The 17219-nt window shown below is 42.9% G+C and overlaps 2 protein-coding genes across 6 annotated transcripts in view; both read right to left on the bottom strand.

Moving 5' to 3' along the window:
* The window catches only part of LOC139808595 (uncharacterized), a 128336-nt gene extending 127029 nt beyond the window's left edge, over positions 1-1307 (bottom strand). Inside the window, exon 1 of one of the 2 annotated variants that reach the window (XM_071770741.1) lies at positions 1128-1307. Coding sequence is in view for 1 of the 2 variants with exons in the window: in XM_071770739.1 (XP_071626840.1) it covers positions 698-712 (15 nt within the window). In the remaining variant the exon portion in view is untranslated. Of the gene's footprint in view, positions 1-697; positions 855-1127 lie in introns of those variants that run through there. The other variant, XM_071770739.1, reaches the window with a different exon arrangement.
* Positions 1308-2462: 1155 nt separating this feature from the next.
* LOC139808597 (uncharacterized) lies at positions 2463-17061 on the bottom strand. 4 transcript variants are annotated; one of them, XM_071770750.1, is made up of 5 exons: positions 16759-17061; positions 14587-14704; positions 8359-8475; positions 6816-7312; positions 2463-6637 (listed from the first exon to the last, which is right to left on the bottom strand). In XM_071770750.1, the coding sequence occupies exons 2-5, from the start codon at positions 14695-14697 to the stop codon at positions 6142-6144; spliced, it is 1221 nt and encodes a 406-aa protein (XP_071626851.1). In that variant the 5' UTR covers positions 14698-14704; positions 16759-17061; the 3' UTR covers positions 2463-6141. The 4 variants fall into 4 exon arrangements, with proteins under 4 accessions (XP_071626851.1, XP_071626850.1, XP_071626852.1 ...); XM_071770749.1 differs by lacking the exon at positions 16759-17061 and adding an exon at positions 16473-16708; XM_071770751.1 differs by lacking the exon at positions 16759-17061 and adding an exon at positions 16209-16394.
* Positions 17062-17219: the final 158 nt, after the last annotated feature.

Here is a 17219-nt window from a genome sequence, read left to right as displayed (position 1 = left end):
CTTGACAGAGAGGATCGAAAATGAAACGGAGATGAACGGATAGACGATGACGGTTTAAAGAAGAACAGAGAGAGAGAGAGCGAGAGAGAGAGGGAAGACAGAGCGAGGCAAGCGCGCGCGAGGGTGGGGGGGGGGGAGGACGAGAAGTAACCAGTCTATCTAATAGTATGGTACACATCGAAGATACATACAATGGTATTCGTTGCCAGATGTCTAACTACACGATCATCTCCCCACCACTATCGGCTACCCCTTTCCCCCTGCTTACTCCCCCCCTCCCCCACCACTCGTCACCACGCTGTCACTTCTGCATTACAGTCGAGCGAGTATTTGCCGAGGTAAATCTGACGGTTATGTGGGGGCGGGGAGGGGATGAGAGGGTGCGGGAGAACGAGGGAGCAAGCGCGGGGGGGGGAGGGGGGCGAGAGCGCGGTGATTATAAAGGGAAAAAAGGAGAAGAAACAGAAGAAAAAGGAGGAAAAAAAATAGAGAGAGAGAAAGACGAGAAAGAGAGGCCACAGAGAGGAGAGCGTTAAGCGCGAAATTTATTTGCGGCAACACACCGGCGTTAACGGCGCGGGCGACGGCGCGGGACGGGGGCGGGGGCGGGGGAGGGATGTACGGGAAATTCGGTGCGTGTCTCTCGGTGTTATATACCCGGCTCTTCCAACATTCGGGGGAAGGCCTTCTTCCTCACCTCTATCTTTTCCATTTCTTCGCCGCACGAGTGTCACACACTATTCCCACAGTCATCTAGGATCCCTTGGCGCACACACACACACTGACGGCACATAGCGCGCGGGCATATATACCTATATATGAATATATATGCATATACATATATATATATACATATATATATATCACGGACTATTCCACGAGAAACGCGGTGTGCGTGTATCGGAGCGATATAGGTTTGACGCGCTCGGACCAGCGACTCACGGTGCGGCGCACGCCGCTGTCCCATCAAGACTACTTTGTATTTACTCTAATTATGTGACGTCACGGATACACTGCTCGCCCCACCACCGCCAGGCGGCCGGCGGAGGCGGCCGAGCGCGGCCGGCGGCGCCCGAAGCCGCGGCGACGGCGCGCATGGCGCGCCGTCCGGTTCGCCGACTAGTCACCTGTCGTTTCGCCTCGCGTTCGTTCCTTCCCTATGCTGCCTTCTGCCGTGCGCGCGCGGCCACTGCAACCGCGGCGCTCCGGAGCCGGAGCCCCTCGTTCCTCGGGATCCTCGCCGGTCGCCCCTCGGTCGTTCGCAGTCGTCGTCGTACAGCCACGCGCGTCGCGCACCGTCTCCGCGACTCCGCTCCGAGTCCTCCGAGAACTGTCGCGTTCCTCGCGACGCGGACGCGAGACGCGACGGCCAAACGCGCAGAAGAGCTGCGTGCGACTCCCCCGACGGCGAATCGAAGCGACTCGGACGTTGCCGTTGCCGAGAGCTGTGCTGATGCGAGTTGCGTCAAGTGTGCCGTTTTTTTCGAGAACATGGAGGCGGCGAGGAACCCGCGGCGACTTTCCGAGCGTGAGTGACTTTGGTGCGGATCTCCGGTTCGATTTAAGTTCGTCGCGGAATGTTGCGGTTTAACGTGACGTTCTCGAGTTTGTGTACCGTCGGACGCTGGGTGCGAGATGATGCGGACTGCGAGACGGTGCAGGCTATACGTGCGTCTCGGACTATCTTTAGGCGAAGGTACAACAGCCGATTCTACAATCTCCGCCGTGCGAGTCGAGCTGTGCAACGTCAGAGATTGACGCGTGGAATTTGACGTATCGGACAGACATCGTTGCCGAAGAGTGATTTAGTTGGTTCACTCCGGATTGAGAAAAATGCCGGCGCGGGCGCGTCGAAGGAAACCCGTTATTGTATCACGTATCGGTCGCGTTAAACGCCAGCTGACGCGCGAGTTTTGTCGAAATAAAATGAAAGAGACACACGTGTGTAGCGACGTGACAGCGCGCGAATGTTTCTTACCGCGTTCAGCGTTTTAACTGTCTGTCAATCGCGATAGAAGCCTCGGCGTTTGAAAGTCAGATTTCCGCTTTTCCAAAATAACGTCGCACGCGTAAATAAACCGTGTTGCGTATGCAAATTTAAATCGCCGTCGGTTTACTTACCGATTTTCACGATGGGACGAGTCTCGATTCGATTTTCATTGTAAACGCATTGCGAAAAGCATCGAAAGCATCAATAAAAAGAAAACGTTCTATTTGTCTATTTAGAAAATAAAAAAATCCATCCGAATTGAATCAACATTCAGAAACGTTCTGTTCGGTGATTTATTCAGCGATAACGAGTCGATATCGTTCACAAAAAAAAAGAAAAGAAAAAAAACGAATTAATATCCGGCAGACGAGGCGTAGGGTCCATCATCGCTTACGACTACTGTGTGTGACGCAAAAAGATTGTACAGATACTCAAGTGCATATATAATAAACGACACTGATCATTAGAAAAATCGTATTTGTTTGTCCCATTTATTATCCAAAGCTCTTTCATCCAGCTTCCAATCGTCCATTTCTTCACAAAACTATCGATGCTCGCGATTGATTTATTCCCTCTCGCTCGGAGATGGACGAAGAAAAAAAAAAGGGAAGATATTACGCCGTGTCGAACATTATTTCTCCTCTCCGTGATCTCCGCTCTCTACTCCACAGAGTAGGTACATCCCGAGACGTTTTACATCGGCAACGCAATATCGCTTCGCTCCTCTTACACAACTTTCATTATATAGATCGTAGGACTGAGGTTTAATCGCGGTTGTTCTAGATAAAGGTCTCTTTTTGTTGCAATAAAAGGCGCAACGTGCACGAGAAGGAGAGAGGAATGACATAATGTATTTACATACGTACTGTGTACGCCTCTTCAGGCGGAGATTTCTGTTTTTTTTTCTTTTTTTTTTTTTTTAGATTTTAGGCCTAATTCGCGAGACACACTGATTAACACAGCGCTAGAATTAGCGTCCTACGTTACAGGCTGGTATAGTTAGCGTGTAGTAATAAGTTCGTTGTTTTTTTTTCTCTCGCGCTTGTAAATGATCCCCCCCCCCCCCCGCAATGACTTCCCGTCGTCGCGGCGATTTGACAGCGGGCAGAACATTGGTGCGCCGCTATTAAACGCTGACAACGGTAAATCTGTTTCGTTCGAGATTTAAAAAGGGGTGGGATCTCCTCAAAGAGCCTTCGGGGACGATTGTTTTATCGGACGATCCCTATATCAAATTAATTGTGTTAATATATTGTGCGTACAGAAGAAATTCTCTCGCGCGTCTCAGAGAAGACGAGAATCGATTTAGAAATTGCGGCTGAAGCGAAAGGAAGAAATTTGTTTTTGCTTTTGAATCTTTTGTAACTGATGCCACCTGAGCAGGCCACTGCGAAAAACTCAGTTGTGCGATACGTAAGACGTACCCGTGGTGTATATTGCTCTTAACACCGTCTGACACCTTGCTTTTTATCGCCGTCATATAAAATTGCGATTTATTGCAGATATCGCAACACGCTTGAGAGACCACGCTGACCACGATCGTACAGAAGCTGCATCGCTTTATTAATCACAGTAGGAAATCGTCGAGCGAAGGAGGCTACGGAGTGTGTACGAAGCGGTCAAAAGTCGTCCACTTTTACGTCGGTTTACGACTAGAGGCTTTAATTGACACGATTAAATATAAACTGAGATCCTTGAGTTTTCCGTAATGGCCGATTCCTCGTAACTCACAAATTCCAGTTGATCTCACGTAATATGTTTGCGGAAGAGAATCGAGATACGAGATATCGTCTACTACTTTTGATAAACTAATTTCGCGAGATCGAGAACGCTGAAGATTTACATGTTAGTTTGATTCAGTTCGTATATCCAATTCGGTTACTTACTCTGAGATACCAGAGGAACGAATGAACAGTTACGAAAATAGATACCGCGTGTTAGTTAAACACTCGGATCGCCACCGACGACTTCGATCGTAATCGATTGTTCGCACTTGTATCGCGAAATATAAGCTCTCTCTCTCTTTCTCTCTCTCTCTCTTTCTCTCTCTCTCTCTCTCTCTCTCTCTCTCTCTCTCTCTGCCCGATTGAAATCGATTTCGATTATAACGCAATGTGCAAAAGATAAATGGAGTTCGTCGAGTTTCTAACGCGCCGTTAACAACGGCCGATCCTCTCGTCTAGACTACATTTGGTACCACGACCAGGGTGTATGTGGATTGAGTAAAGTATCACAGCTGGCCCCCGCTATAATATCAAAATCAAAAATAAACGAGGGATTTTGAGGGGGCCTTAAAAGAGCCATACGCTCGCCCCGACCCCGTTCCCAGTTCGGAACCGGACTTTTTATATACGTTTACCCGTCTCGTATTTATTGATAAGACACATCTATGAAACGTAGAAAAAATTATACAAATAGTGGCTATCTAAGATCTCGGGGTTCCTCGGGAACGGGGCCGATCCGATGGAACTCCCTTTTTTTTTGCGCGTATTTATATTCAAATATGTATAACCGTTATTATTAATAATAATATTAATTATTCTATTTTTTTTATCATTAATATTATCATTATTATTAACTCGCACGCTAAGGTAATCGCTGTGACGGTGCGTAAAACAGTACAGAAAATTGTATTCGTTCAATTTCCCGCGGTCACCGAAGCAAAGCGTTTTTTTTCCTAACGAAATTATATTTATAATTATTTAACTTTGAAATATCTATAATCTATAAATTACGGAATATAGTCGTATGCATATTGAGGAATGTAAGAGGTCGATATTGGCGTGACGAATTTCTGTCAAGAACTCACACACACACACACAACTTGTATTTGTATTGCACCGGCACAGCAAATTACGTCTATTATATCGAGAAAAGCGTGTCGAGATCGCACGAGGCTTCGTCATATTTTTCTCTCGAGATTCTACTTTATACATGAAAATTATAATCACAGTTTGAGTAACCCCGCAGTCACTTCGCATTTGGTGAAAATTAGCGTGCCCTCCACCGCTCGTGACGACTTTAGACTTACAAATTCATGGAACAGTTAAATCTGAACCCCCCCCCCCCTCATCCCACAACAAAGTCTATTTATTATAGAGATTTTCTAAGTAGCTAGAAATCAATACATAAAATTTGCGAGTTTTGGAACTCGATAACGATGTAGAAAACGTTAATACGAAATTTCCTAATAATTAAATGTCGTCGTACACCGCGCATTGTATATCTTTATCAATAATAATGGCGAAGTAGACGAGAAACGTGGAACAAACGTGGAGAAAACGCGAAATATAGACACAAATGGTCAACCACAATATGACAATTCTATTTAATTTATTTAGAAAGATTTAAGTATATATTAAACAGATGCGTTTCTCTGAACGCATTTTTTTTTATGACGAATCATTGATAACATCAACGACCTTTCTTTTTCTCAAATTATATATTTACCAACGTAATAGGAGAACGATACAAGATAGACTTTAACGAGACTATAACATTGGCAACCCAAAGGTACGTAGCTATTCGATACCTGAGATTTTTCACGACGTTTTGGAAAGAGTCTGATATGAGGAATCACACGAGGAATTTTGATTCCGCGTATGTGAATACTGAAGCCTCGCACGAACGCGGTGCCATAATGTTGAAATCTCTTAAAATACTTTTTCTATCTTTGACTCTCTTCTTCCGTTTCTATCGCTCGAAGAATGCAGCTCCCCTCACATGATGGTGTATCGTTATTATTTAGTTAATAGTACAACCGAAATCCCGTATGATATATCGCTGTGTATGTGTGTATCCCGTGTTTCGGAAAGTTGTCACATGTGTTCAATGTATCGTCGATAATAATTTAAAAGTAATATATCATTCACCGTGAATCATTATTGAATATGATTCACGTAAATCGTCATTATTTATAAATGGACGTTTATATCTATCGAACTAAGTAGATTTCAAACAACTGTTAGGAAAGTTATATACAAGCAAGTCCATTTCTAAGAACTTTCCGCACTCGTGTAACTTTCGTTCGTAATTTTTCTTAAATACTTGGCTATTTGTCAATGTCCCACGGTGAAGAGCGTGTCTTCGAGCAAACAAAACGTATCGAATTTATGGACCGTCGTTTATCGCATAAACGTTTTTCTAGAAACTTATTCGTCCCCACCGCCGGCATCCGTCTCGCACTCGCAAGAGCCGTTAACTCCCACAACTTCCGGCGCATCTTCGTTCGTCGTGCCGTCCGCGTTACTACCCGCGATGTCTGTCCTCTCTTCAGACTGCTCCTCGATGGTTTCGAAAAGTTCTTCCTCGACATCCTCTCCACCCTCGGACTTGTCGACGATCGGCTCGTCCTCCGCGATTCCCGCGGGATCTCGTATCGTTTCCTCGTTCCTCTCCTGGCCGTGTAACGCCGTTATTACCCTCTGCTCGATCGTGAGCTGTCTCACGGCGTTCTCCAAGTTATCCCTAAGAATATTCGCGTCGTTCTCGCTCTCTTGCCACGTGAAAGGCATAAAAATCATACGAACGAGTTGGTATAGCTGTCTAAAACCCAGCTTCTTGTACAAGTTTTGACTAGCTTCATTTTCTGGGCGTATAACTACAAACGGATAATACCCTTTCTCGGCTACGCGTTTTGTCAGGTACCTAAAATTTCACAGACATACATAAATCTCATTATATCTCAATTTCGGCGTGTGCGTGACAATATCGCGATATAATATTTATTTAGCGTGGATGATTCAAGTACACCTATGACTATCTAGTTAAGCGTTATTACTAATTGCAAACATTGTATATGAACACTATTAAGGCTCTTCCCTACCTTGCTAACTTCGTCCCATACCCCTTCCTACGATATTCCGGCTTGGTCTGCATGGAGAACATAGCTCCGTAATAGGATTGGACCATCCAAGCGGCCAAGCTACCCTTCGCGAACACTCCCGCCGCGGGTAGTGTCCTGATAAGTCGAAGGAAAACCTCGTGACATTCCATGTCGTTCGCCGGATACAATTCGTGGATTCCCTCGGCGTGCTCGGCCTTGAGTTGCCGCACCTGGACGTCAGAGTCGGACTCCTCCTCTTGGCTTTCTTCCTCCTGCTCCAAGTAATCGCACGCGCAGACATCGCCCACCACTGTCTCGATGGTGCCGGTACCTTCGTAAAGACGCGTTAATTCCTCGGCAATGTCGGAGTGAACGAAATTAATGTACAAAGGTCTCGACCAGTCTATCAGAATGTCCTCCTCTCGGAGAAGGCGAAGCAACTCCAGCCGGTCGTTCGGGCAGAAGACGCCGACACTCTCGTACACCAAACCGTGTGGCTGAAAGCATAAAGATGCGATTAGCATCGCCGTAGTATATAGAGAAAAGGCTATGTGCGAACGATAATACTGGGAGATCGTAAAGTCTTTACGGTCTATTTACCGCTTGTTGTCATAATTTACGCGCGGCTTTCTCTAGAATCTGCAAGAGCTTAGGAATAGAAGATTAGATACTTTGATGCACGCCAGTGAGACATGCTTCATATTTAAGACTAAACGATGAAGTCTGTGTTTTATATTTCAATCTATGTTTACGTGTCGAAAAACACTGGTAGGGAATAGTCGCTTATTACTGAGTATGCGGCACGAATGCGGATTAACGCGGCGGGTGCTAAATGTCAAAGGATACAATGCGGTTCTTGGCGCGGTTAAAATTCTTTGCCAGAGAATACGACGTTACGTGTGCAAAACTAATAATCAATGACCAGCGAATTTATGGTGCTACAGAGCTGGTAATTAATTGAAAAGCATATACAAAATTATCTTGAGAGGAATCGGGAAGCTGGGATTAAGCGAGTCGCGATTCGTGTCGACGACGAGGGAGCAAAGAGGAAGGCGAAAATTTGGCAGATAGCCAAGTCTGTGGGATGTGGGCCAATACACTCTCGCAACTCTGCATTGAGAAATGGCGCGTCTGGAAGCACATAATAATTTTCGTGGCAAGGCCACTTTTTTTATATTTGACGTTTTTGCGATATCTCTCGAAATTAACGATTCGTCGTAGTGCCGCGGCGATCAAATTATTGTTTTCTAATCGAAATGATTCGCTTAATTTCAGTTTTTTTTTAACGATCTGCTATATATCTTGCAGTATAAAGAGATGTTAAACAATGTAGACCATATATAACCAAAGTTACACGTACACACTATGAAATAAATTAAATTATTTTGTAGGTAGGCAACTTTTTGAAGTGCAACAATGTAATTAAGACGGTAAGTGGGAATGTTATCTCAAGTAAAATACTATTACAGAAATAACAACTTTTGTTTAAGATTGCATCAGGTAAACTTCTCTTTCTCCCGTAAATTTAATAATTTATACTTACAGATAATGTCATTCCGGGAAAATGTAAACAGATTGCGTCCTCTGGCCAATCGTTAGCCACGTAGAAATGGAATTCCCAGACTCTATCTCGCATATAAGTTAATACGGTTTGTTGAAACTGCAAGAAATTTATAATATCAGTGAAACATTCTCCTTATAATTAAATGGCATAAATTATTATTAACAAAATTTTATAAAAGTAGATTAAATTTATTTTTCATGAAACGTGGAATTCAAAGTGACATTTACATTGGAATGAGTAGAAAAGTGTTTATATTCGCATGTGTCAACTTTAGCAAAGACGCTGTTTGCAGTGAAAGGGTAGATATTTTCGAGACAGTAAAAACATATATAGAAAGAGAGAGAGAGAGAGAGAGAGGGGTGGAGGAGGATCAGAAAGAATCTAATCAAAGGCAATGCCCGGCCCGGTTAAAGATAACTCTGTCACTTTTGATATTCTTTTATATATAGTTCTCTTTCATTCCTTATATAATACAGTAGACCCTTATTCCATATATAATACAGTATAACACAGGGGATGCGTTCCGTGTTGTATGAATTCGTGTTATACGAGTCACATGCGTCACATAGATTATACATATATGGATTGTGCATGTGGAATTGTGGAAACACATATTTATAAAAAATTTATTTTAAAAATGTGGATATTAAAGATGTAACGGTAAAATATTTTTTATTTTAATTTTTTAAAACAAATATTAAAACTTTTCCGTCATGTTATATATAGGAATCTTTATTGAACATTTATATGAACCCGTGTTATATGGGTCTATAAAATATAAAAAAACTATCTTCTCATAAGAGGAATACATATTTTGTTTGAATTAGCCGGTACAATTGTTCCACTTAAAATAAATGCTAAACGTTAACAGCGTATTTATGTCGCATCGAGGAGTTCCTTAATTGAATATATACTGGATGAAAATAACGAGCGAAACGAAGGATACATAAATTTTGCCCAAGAATAGCATAATAGGTAAAGTACTAAAGTAGTCAGGTAAAGTAGTCAGGTTAACAGTTTGAGAAATAAGAAAGATCGATAAAAGTAATTGTGCTTTTGCACGGCAGCTACTTTTAACTTTTCAAATTGTCAAGATGACGTCAAGTCGGATAATTATATTGCTATATTTTGATTATAGAGAATTGCGCGTGAAGTCTTTTTATGAACATCTTTGTCGAAAATAAAACTCATTGAAATTATTATTTAAAAATTAAGAATAACGTATTTGAAATATTTGGAAATTAAATGCTCAAAGAAAATATCGTAGAAACCATAAAACTTTAATTATATTATCCAATAACACGTGATACACGCGAGCTATCGATCACACTACATGTATACGGCCTGCGTATTCTATAAGTAATGCTCATATTTAAATCATTTCGAAAACAAAATCGCAACGGTTAACAACATGATAAGCATGCTACAGATAATTGCACGAGATTATTATTTCATGCATATTCTGTGAGCAGACGATGAAAAAGATACGTGACAAGCCGATTCATATTTCAAAGCCCAGAGCCAGTTTGAAAACTGATAATTAGTGAGAATTTTATCAACCTCGATATCTCACATTATCAATTCATTCTACTTTAGCGAGGGCTGTGTATTGCCCCGTGTTTTCCCAGTGTCACGTTCTAGGTCGTTTACAACGAAAACGTGAATAATTCAACTCTTTTTCGTTGACGTTAGCACGCATTTCAACTTAGAAATATCGCCTAGATTTCCATCTCATCGATATCTCATCTTTCTTGTATCGCGATTTTCCCCAGCGTTCAGAAACGCGTGTTTCATTCGCATTACATTCCTTCACAATTGTTAAAGTGGATGCTTTCGTTCGGATACGTGTGTCCCGCTTTACGAGCCTCGCGTGCCATCGTCGAAACGCGCGGCGACGATCGCGCGCGCGTTCGATATGTATACGGATTTATGAGAACCCCGCCGCGCTTTGATAACCGCGCGAGAGAGAGTGATGCCGGAAGAATCAACGGCGCGCCGCCGGTGCTGTGTACAACACCATTAGATTGAGCCAGCACACGAAAATGATTGTGCGCAGGCCCTGGCAGTTTATCCCGGAATAAACCGCCAGACACTACTGGTTCCTACAACGTATATACGGCGCGGAAAGGCATTCAGGGGTCAAGGTCGCGTGTCCTGACGCACACACGTAATGCCGTTGCTTTTTCGTCGTCGCACGTAGCGAAATCGATGCACTTTGCATGCAACGTATCGTCAAAGTCCGCTGATGATTGATCGCCGCAATGATACAGTGTGTCCGCGCGCGCGATCCCGATCGGCGGCACACGTTTCCTTCGGCTTCTCGCTCTTTCATCCCCCCGGCCGAGAGTATCGAACGCCTTGATCCCTTTCGTCCACGTACTTCTCACTTGTTTTTTTTTTTCTATTATATAATTTGTCAGGCGAGACGCGATTGATTCCCGTCGACTGGCTCGGTCTAATCTGCTCCCTCCGTCAGGCGAGACGGAGCGGGGAGGAGACATGCGACGGGGTGGAAAAGCCACGAGACTGCAGCCCGTTCAATTGAACAATATCTCTTTGTGGCGCGCGGCTGTACTCTCACTATACTCTCGCGATGATTGAAAAGCGTATATACGCGACGTTTTCACGTTGAAAACAAGCGTGCTCCTCTGTGTCCGCGGGACGAAAATATCTAGGGTTTTAGCGTGACCATTTATATAATCGAATCAATAAATTGATAATACCCGTCATCTTCCCCGAGACACGTGATGCCGCCGCGGCTTTTACCTAAATGTGATTTCAATTTCGATGATATAACGTTAAGGCCGCGGAGCGCCGTTGGCCGTTCACAATTATTAACATTGATATAGCGCCCGGAGGTTTTCTCTTGGAGTAACATAGGAAGGGGGAGAGACTCGCCGTGCGCTAATAGGAGATCACGGATGCCGTAGTAGTCGCGAGACGAGGTCACGAGATCGGCACTGCGGCGACTCGCGAATAATACGGTCGGCGACGACGACAACGTGTGCACAAGCCGCGACCCTGGCCTTGGTTCCAGCGCACCTTGCACGACGATTTTTCGATTACGGTAGCGTGGTCGCGCGTCATAACGTTGATCCCCTTAACAACGGGGGTTGAACAAAGTTTATCGAGTTGGTACTCTCGTTGTAGTCCGGCAGTTGCATATCACAAAAGGGAGAAGTGAAACGGTGAATGGACTTCAACCGGACAATTTGAGCGAACCGAAACACAAGTCGTGTAAACCGTTATTTCCGGCAAGATAATTCATTTTGTTCATGAAATTTGCACGTTGATTTTAATAAATAAATAATTATTGTTTATTATGTCAACTCCGAGAGGTTCGCTTTCACGATTTAACAGAATTGAGAATGACATCGATATTTACGTTGAAGCATGATAAAAATAAAAAAAGCGGAGTAAAAGTTGAAAAAAAGTATGCACAATTATTCTTATCTATCCGTTAAATATATGCTCTTTATAGTTTTACATATTGTAGATAAAGGTTAAACACACACACACGCATTACTAAGTTTTTCCTTGAAAAAGAGATAGTCGCTAGTTTCTTGCTGTTAAAAGGCAAACAGAAATTTGTTTGGATAGCTATTTAAGCTGCAGCATTTATAATATTATATTGAATAGCCAAAAGTTTAAGATGTTTATTATGCCAACAACTGGTACAAGAAGCAGTTGGACTCAATATATATTTCTCAAGTAAATATTATACACAGTCAGCGACACTGATCAAATTTCACAAATATTTGGACATTCGCTATATCGCACAACATCGGCATATCATTTTCGCGGCATAGAAAATATATGTGCCATATGATGCGTGCAGCACCCATATAAAATAGCTTTGATCGCGTCACAACTATCAGCACTCGGACTAACTTAGGGGAGGATTACGCGTTTGGACATTGTATCCTGCATGATAGTAACCTTATCCCACCAATGAGTGGGATTGATCCCTCGAGAGCGAGCCGACCTATCTCGTGACCACGACAGCGCGACTTTTCGCGAATTCTGTGTGCCAAGTGAAATATCAAATATCGCAAAAATCGGACGATAAATCCAATCTCGGTTTGTTGGATTTATCGTCCAATTTTTGCAATATTTGATATTTCACTTGGCACAGATTTTGAATTAATTTCAAATTTATATTATCTTAACCCTTAAATGCCACACCTCTCAAGAATCTCGTAAATGACATGAGGGGTCTAAAAGACCCCAGCATGAAAAATGTCTCCTTATTCATTGATTTTTTTATCTTTAGTTATGAAAATTTTTTTCAATGTTGTTCAAGGCTTAGAAAAGAGAATAAAATGCTTATATTGTTAAAATTTCAATTTCAACATAGTATAAAAAATTAAGTAAACTGAGTACTGCTAAGTGTACAAATGGGTAGGTCAATCACTCAACTATCATCAATGGGAGCATGAGCTCCATTTTTGGCAAGAACATTTGAAAACATTTCATTCTAAAGGGTCTGGGGTCCACTGGACCCCACGGGGCATTTAAGGGTTAAGGTACATATGGTACATAAATATGCCTTCTCTTTTTATCCATGTCACACGTAGCAGTGCCCAGTTGCTACGCGTGAAAGAAAACCAACAGGTTAATGTCTTTCTTCTGAAAGACGAAACATTAAAATTTCAACTGTGGTCAGATGGACTCGCGAACCCCGAGTCCTCGCGGTTACGAGTCTCGCACCTTTGCCACTAGACCACACTGCCTCCCCCCCCCCTAAAATATTATAAAAGAATAAGTACATATTCTCTCTATAGAAATTTACGTTTTATCCTGAACTGGAAGTCTGCTAAATATACGCTCTCACGGTGTATGCTGAGTTATATCGATTCCGAGACATTGTTGTTACATCGAGAGTAAAACGTGAGACGGCGGTGCGTGGGGCGCGGAAGCAGGAGATTATTGCAAAGGTTACAAAATAATGGGTTTGATATTAGCCTCGCTCTCGTATTGCGAATTCGTGTTGCTTTCTGCGGCTTTAATTGCATTATTAATCAGCAAAATAATTGTTGGTTTAATTTGGTGTTTGAAGAACGTGGTCCGAGATCGTTATTTATAGAAAGGGGCTAATTTGCACGCTGAATAAAATAATTAACCGTCAAGAAACACAATGTTCTTTTTTTTTCTTCCTTCTTTCTTTGATCTTGCAAACATAAGAAAATTCAATATTTATCTGTCTTCTAAAGTGATTTTTGAAAGTACGTGAATAAAGTAGGAAAAGTAGGAACATTAAAAGTAAACGAAATAAAAATCGAAATTAAAATTGAATATAAGTCATATTAAAATGACAATTTAAGAACTTTATTAAGTATCGTGGGAAACGCGCAACGCAACGTCGATAATATCTGGGCAGAAATATTATTCATAGCTATTTATATACATATAAACAAAGTCTCGTGTAATGAAAAAACTTTTACTATATATTTTCAATTTATTTTTTAATTAGGAATCACTCCCTTTTGCAGTTGTATATCGTTAGTTCAGCGATATATATATTCCCCTATGTTATTCGCATTCTCTTTACTGGACGTCGGGAACTTTTACTCTTCCGTAATACTTCTGCTTTCATCAACATCAAATTAGAAGCTGACGGCGCTTTATAGCCTCCGTGCGAAACGTGTTGGTAATTTATAAGACAACCGTATCAAGCGGGTGACAACAAAGAGATGTAATTTTCTGAGTCTAAATATATAGAACTATTCCTCAGTAAAATGATAAATATATTTCTCAACAATTTTTCCTTATCCGTTATCGTAGAAACCATAAGTACATAACCATGCCTGTTAAGGTGATCCTAAAGCCGTGATCCTAGCCGGTTTTTTTCAGTTTTTTTCTTAGCACTAATCTTTTAATTGGCTTTATAGAAATGCAAAATTCTTGTCTAGAATTAAAGTACGCATCAAAATCTAGGTCATGGTGGTCGAATTTATATGTGGTGGTCGTCACATATAACAAAAAGTATTAATTTTTTTTCGTTTTCGATATAAATTCGACCACCATGACCTAGATTTTGATGCGTACTTTAATTCTAGACAAGAATTTTGCATTTCTATAAAGCCAATTAAAAGATTAGTGCTAAGAAAAAAACTGAAAAAAACCGGTTAGGATCACGGCTTTAGGATCACTTTATATATTTTTAACTACAATAAAGGTGAACAACAGCGTGCAGAATAATAATACCTTCAACGAGTCAGGCAAGTATTCCGTAAGAAAATCCAAGAGCTTAGATAACTCCTCTTCAGCTAGCAGACGAAAATTCCGACCTCGTTCTACCGCTTCGGGGCACTCCATGCTGAAACTAATTACCGAAAGATTACTGCGTAAGTGACGTGTAAACTTTCGACTCTTCTTATAAACGTCGGCCTCGAGAACGAAACCTCCCGATTATCTCGATTAATTACGCGGAGACAAATAACTCGTTGCTTTATTTTGATGTGATCGATAATTGAATTTGACGAGAGAGATTGATATACGTAACTTTTCAAGGACTTGTGAAAAGAGTCGTGCGGCATTAGCGAAGGCACGCGACATGGCCTGCTTATTCATTATCGCCACACGCTGGTTTCAGTTTCCGCAGATTGATACATATCGGCAAGAATATTATGTATATATATATAATCACGAATTGCGCGAACAGTTTGAGCTCAGCGTTAATGCATGTTATTAGCGTAAGCTTTATAATCTGAACTTTTCAAGGCCTGGCTCGTTGTTTGTAGCGCTTTACGCCGGAGTTCAGCTAGACTTTAATCTTTATCCATATTAAACGGTCTAAAAAGCTCTCCCTACTATTGATAAGGCGTAATTAAGGCTGTTTTCATTGCGAAATATATTATTACGACATTCGAAGACTAGTAAAAATCATTTATCGATATTATATAAAGTAATATTTGTGGTAAACATCAAATTAGAGATCAACTCTGTTCAAAATAATTATCAGATCGAAAAATTGGTCCGTCCTTTCTATTTTTATGTAATCGCAGCCGTACAATGCAATTGTAATTTATGTGTGTTTGTTAAATAATGTCACGCGTATTGACATTCTCACATAATGGAAACGCGTAAGACAATTTGCGCGGATACGCAAGAAATGCCGGCGATATTACGCGTCCGCGGTGCAATGTGGGTCAGCATAACCTTCAACAAAATTTCCTCGGACAGTAAGGCTTCTTGTGTTTTAACGTACGCGCGAACTTAGATTCGTAAGATTACGACGCAACCGATTCACGGTTACGCTTGCGTTACGCAAGTCGTCCAATTGTCGTTTGTGCAGCAATTTAAAAAAAAAAGAGCGAGATATCCATTATCGCTTTACATCGAGAAATAAAAAAGCTGATGCGTGAATAACGCTGAAATAAATTTGTTTTATGATGTCGCTCAATATTCCTGCAAATTGGCATCGGACGAAGCAATTGCAAAAAAAAAAAAATCGCGGCGCCCGAGATGCGAGTGATACGTGATGAATATCCCGATCGATAAAATTGGTTACGTAGCGTTTCGCAAATTTATAATTTACCTGTTCTCTCTCTTACGTCTGCGAAAGAGAACGACTCGAATAACTCGCACGGTGCGCAACGCCGCAGTAAACAAGTTCCGCGCTCGTTTATTAACCATAATAAATCGGTTATACGAGCGTAAACAGACAATGAAGGAAAAGTACCGCAATAAAAATATCTGCTAACGATCTTAATCTTGCAGTCTTTACAGTTTTATCGTTAATCGATTTCAGTTGTGCTGTTTAGCACGAAATTGCGCCAAACTGTACGCTGCTCGCACGTACAAGATCACCTTCTCGCATTACTTACGTCGTATCTGCATACTTTACAGTTGGGAATTGAAACAGCGAGAGTTTTATTCGCAGAGAAAGAGCGCGCTGGGCACTCTTGACGATAATTCGTCGATAGCCAAATTGCGTTAAGTATCAATGGGAGCACATCCTCGTAAACGACGTCGGAGGTCGTACGCACGCACGCCGGGTGAACGCGAGAAATTGCCGATGGTGCTTTAACGGAGAATTCGCGATGATGACGAGATGAGAGAGACGAGTGTGCGTATCTCGTTCGACGTACCGGCGCGGGTACGTTCGCGAGACCGCAAGCGGTATATGCCGTGCCGGTCCAGTAGCCGGTGTTGTGCGTGTTGTGCAATTCCCAATCCTCCCCCTGCAACCCCGCGGCTTGTAAGAAGGGTCCGGTCCAGATGTACATACGTCAAGTGGACGTGTCGTCCCCTCGTACCCTCGCGTCCGTCGCGTCACTACACGTATAGTCTTCTTAAACCGATATTTGCCGGTCATTTGCGTCTCGCATTAAATTGGCGTGCGTATATAATACACGCGCGTTTTAATCGATTTACCTGAACGAACGGCAAGCTGTCGTTCACGTTCCGAGCACGCCGTGGGGTTCCGTCTCCCCGCGGATGAGAACGACGGACAGGCCGACGTCTCGTACCCGGGGACCGTTGTTGATTGATTCGCACCACTGTTCCCGATTGATCGCGCGCGCGAATTTCGGTGGGGACCCGCTTCGGTGTTGCGAAGCGGAGCCTCCGCCGCGGCCGCCGAGGGTGAGAATGGTCGCGGGGCTGTTGTCAAGGGGTAGTTCCAACGGAGGAGGCACCCACCCTCGCCGCCCCCTGAACCCGCACTGCCGCCCCTGGGCCACCGTCGCCCACCGTGCACCGAGCGCCGTCGGGGGCGCGACGGCGCGCAAGCGTCGCGACGCCGGCAGTGCCGCGGTTCAAACCGTCAGCGCCCTTGGAAGGTCTGCTCTGCTCTTGCAGGGCCGTGATGACGTAGTCCGCGGATCCGCGACAGC

The sequence above is a fragment of the Temnothorax longispinosus genome, chromosome 2 (assembly GCF_030848805.1).
Source record: "Temnothorax longispinosus isolate EJ_2023e chromosome 2, Tlon_JGU_v1, whole genome shotgun sequence".
Taxonomy (NCBI): domain Eukaryota; kingdom Metazoa; phylum Arthropoda; class Insecta; order Hymenoptera; family Formicidae; genus Temnothorax; species Temnothorax longispinosus.
This window is presented reverse-complemented; position numbering and strand designations above follow the sequence as displayed.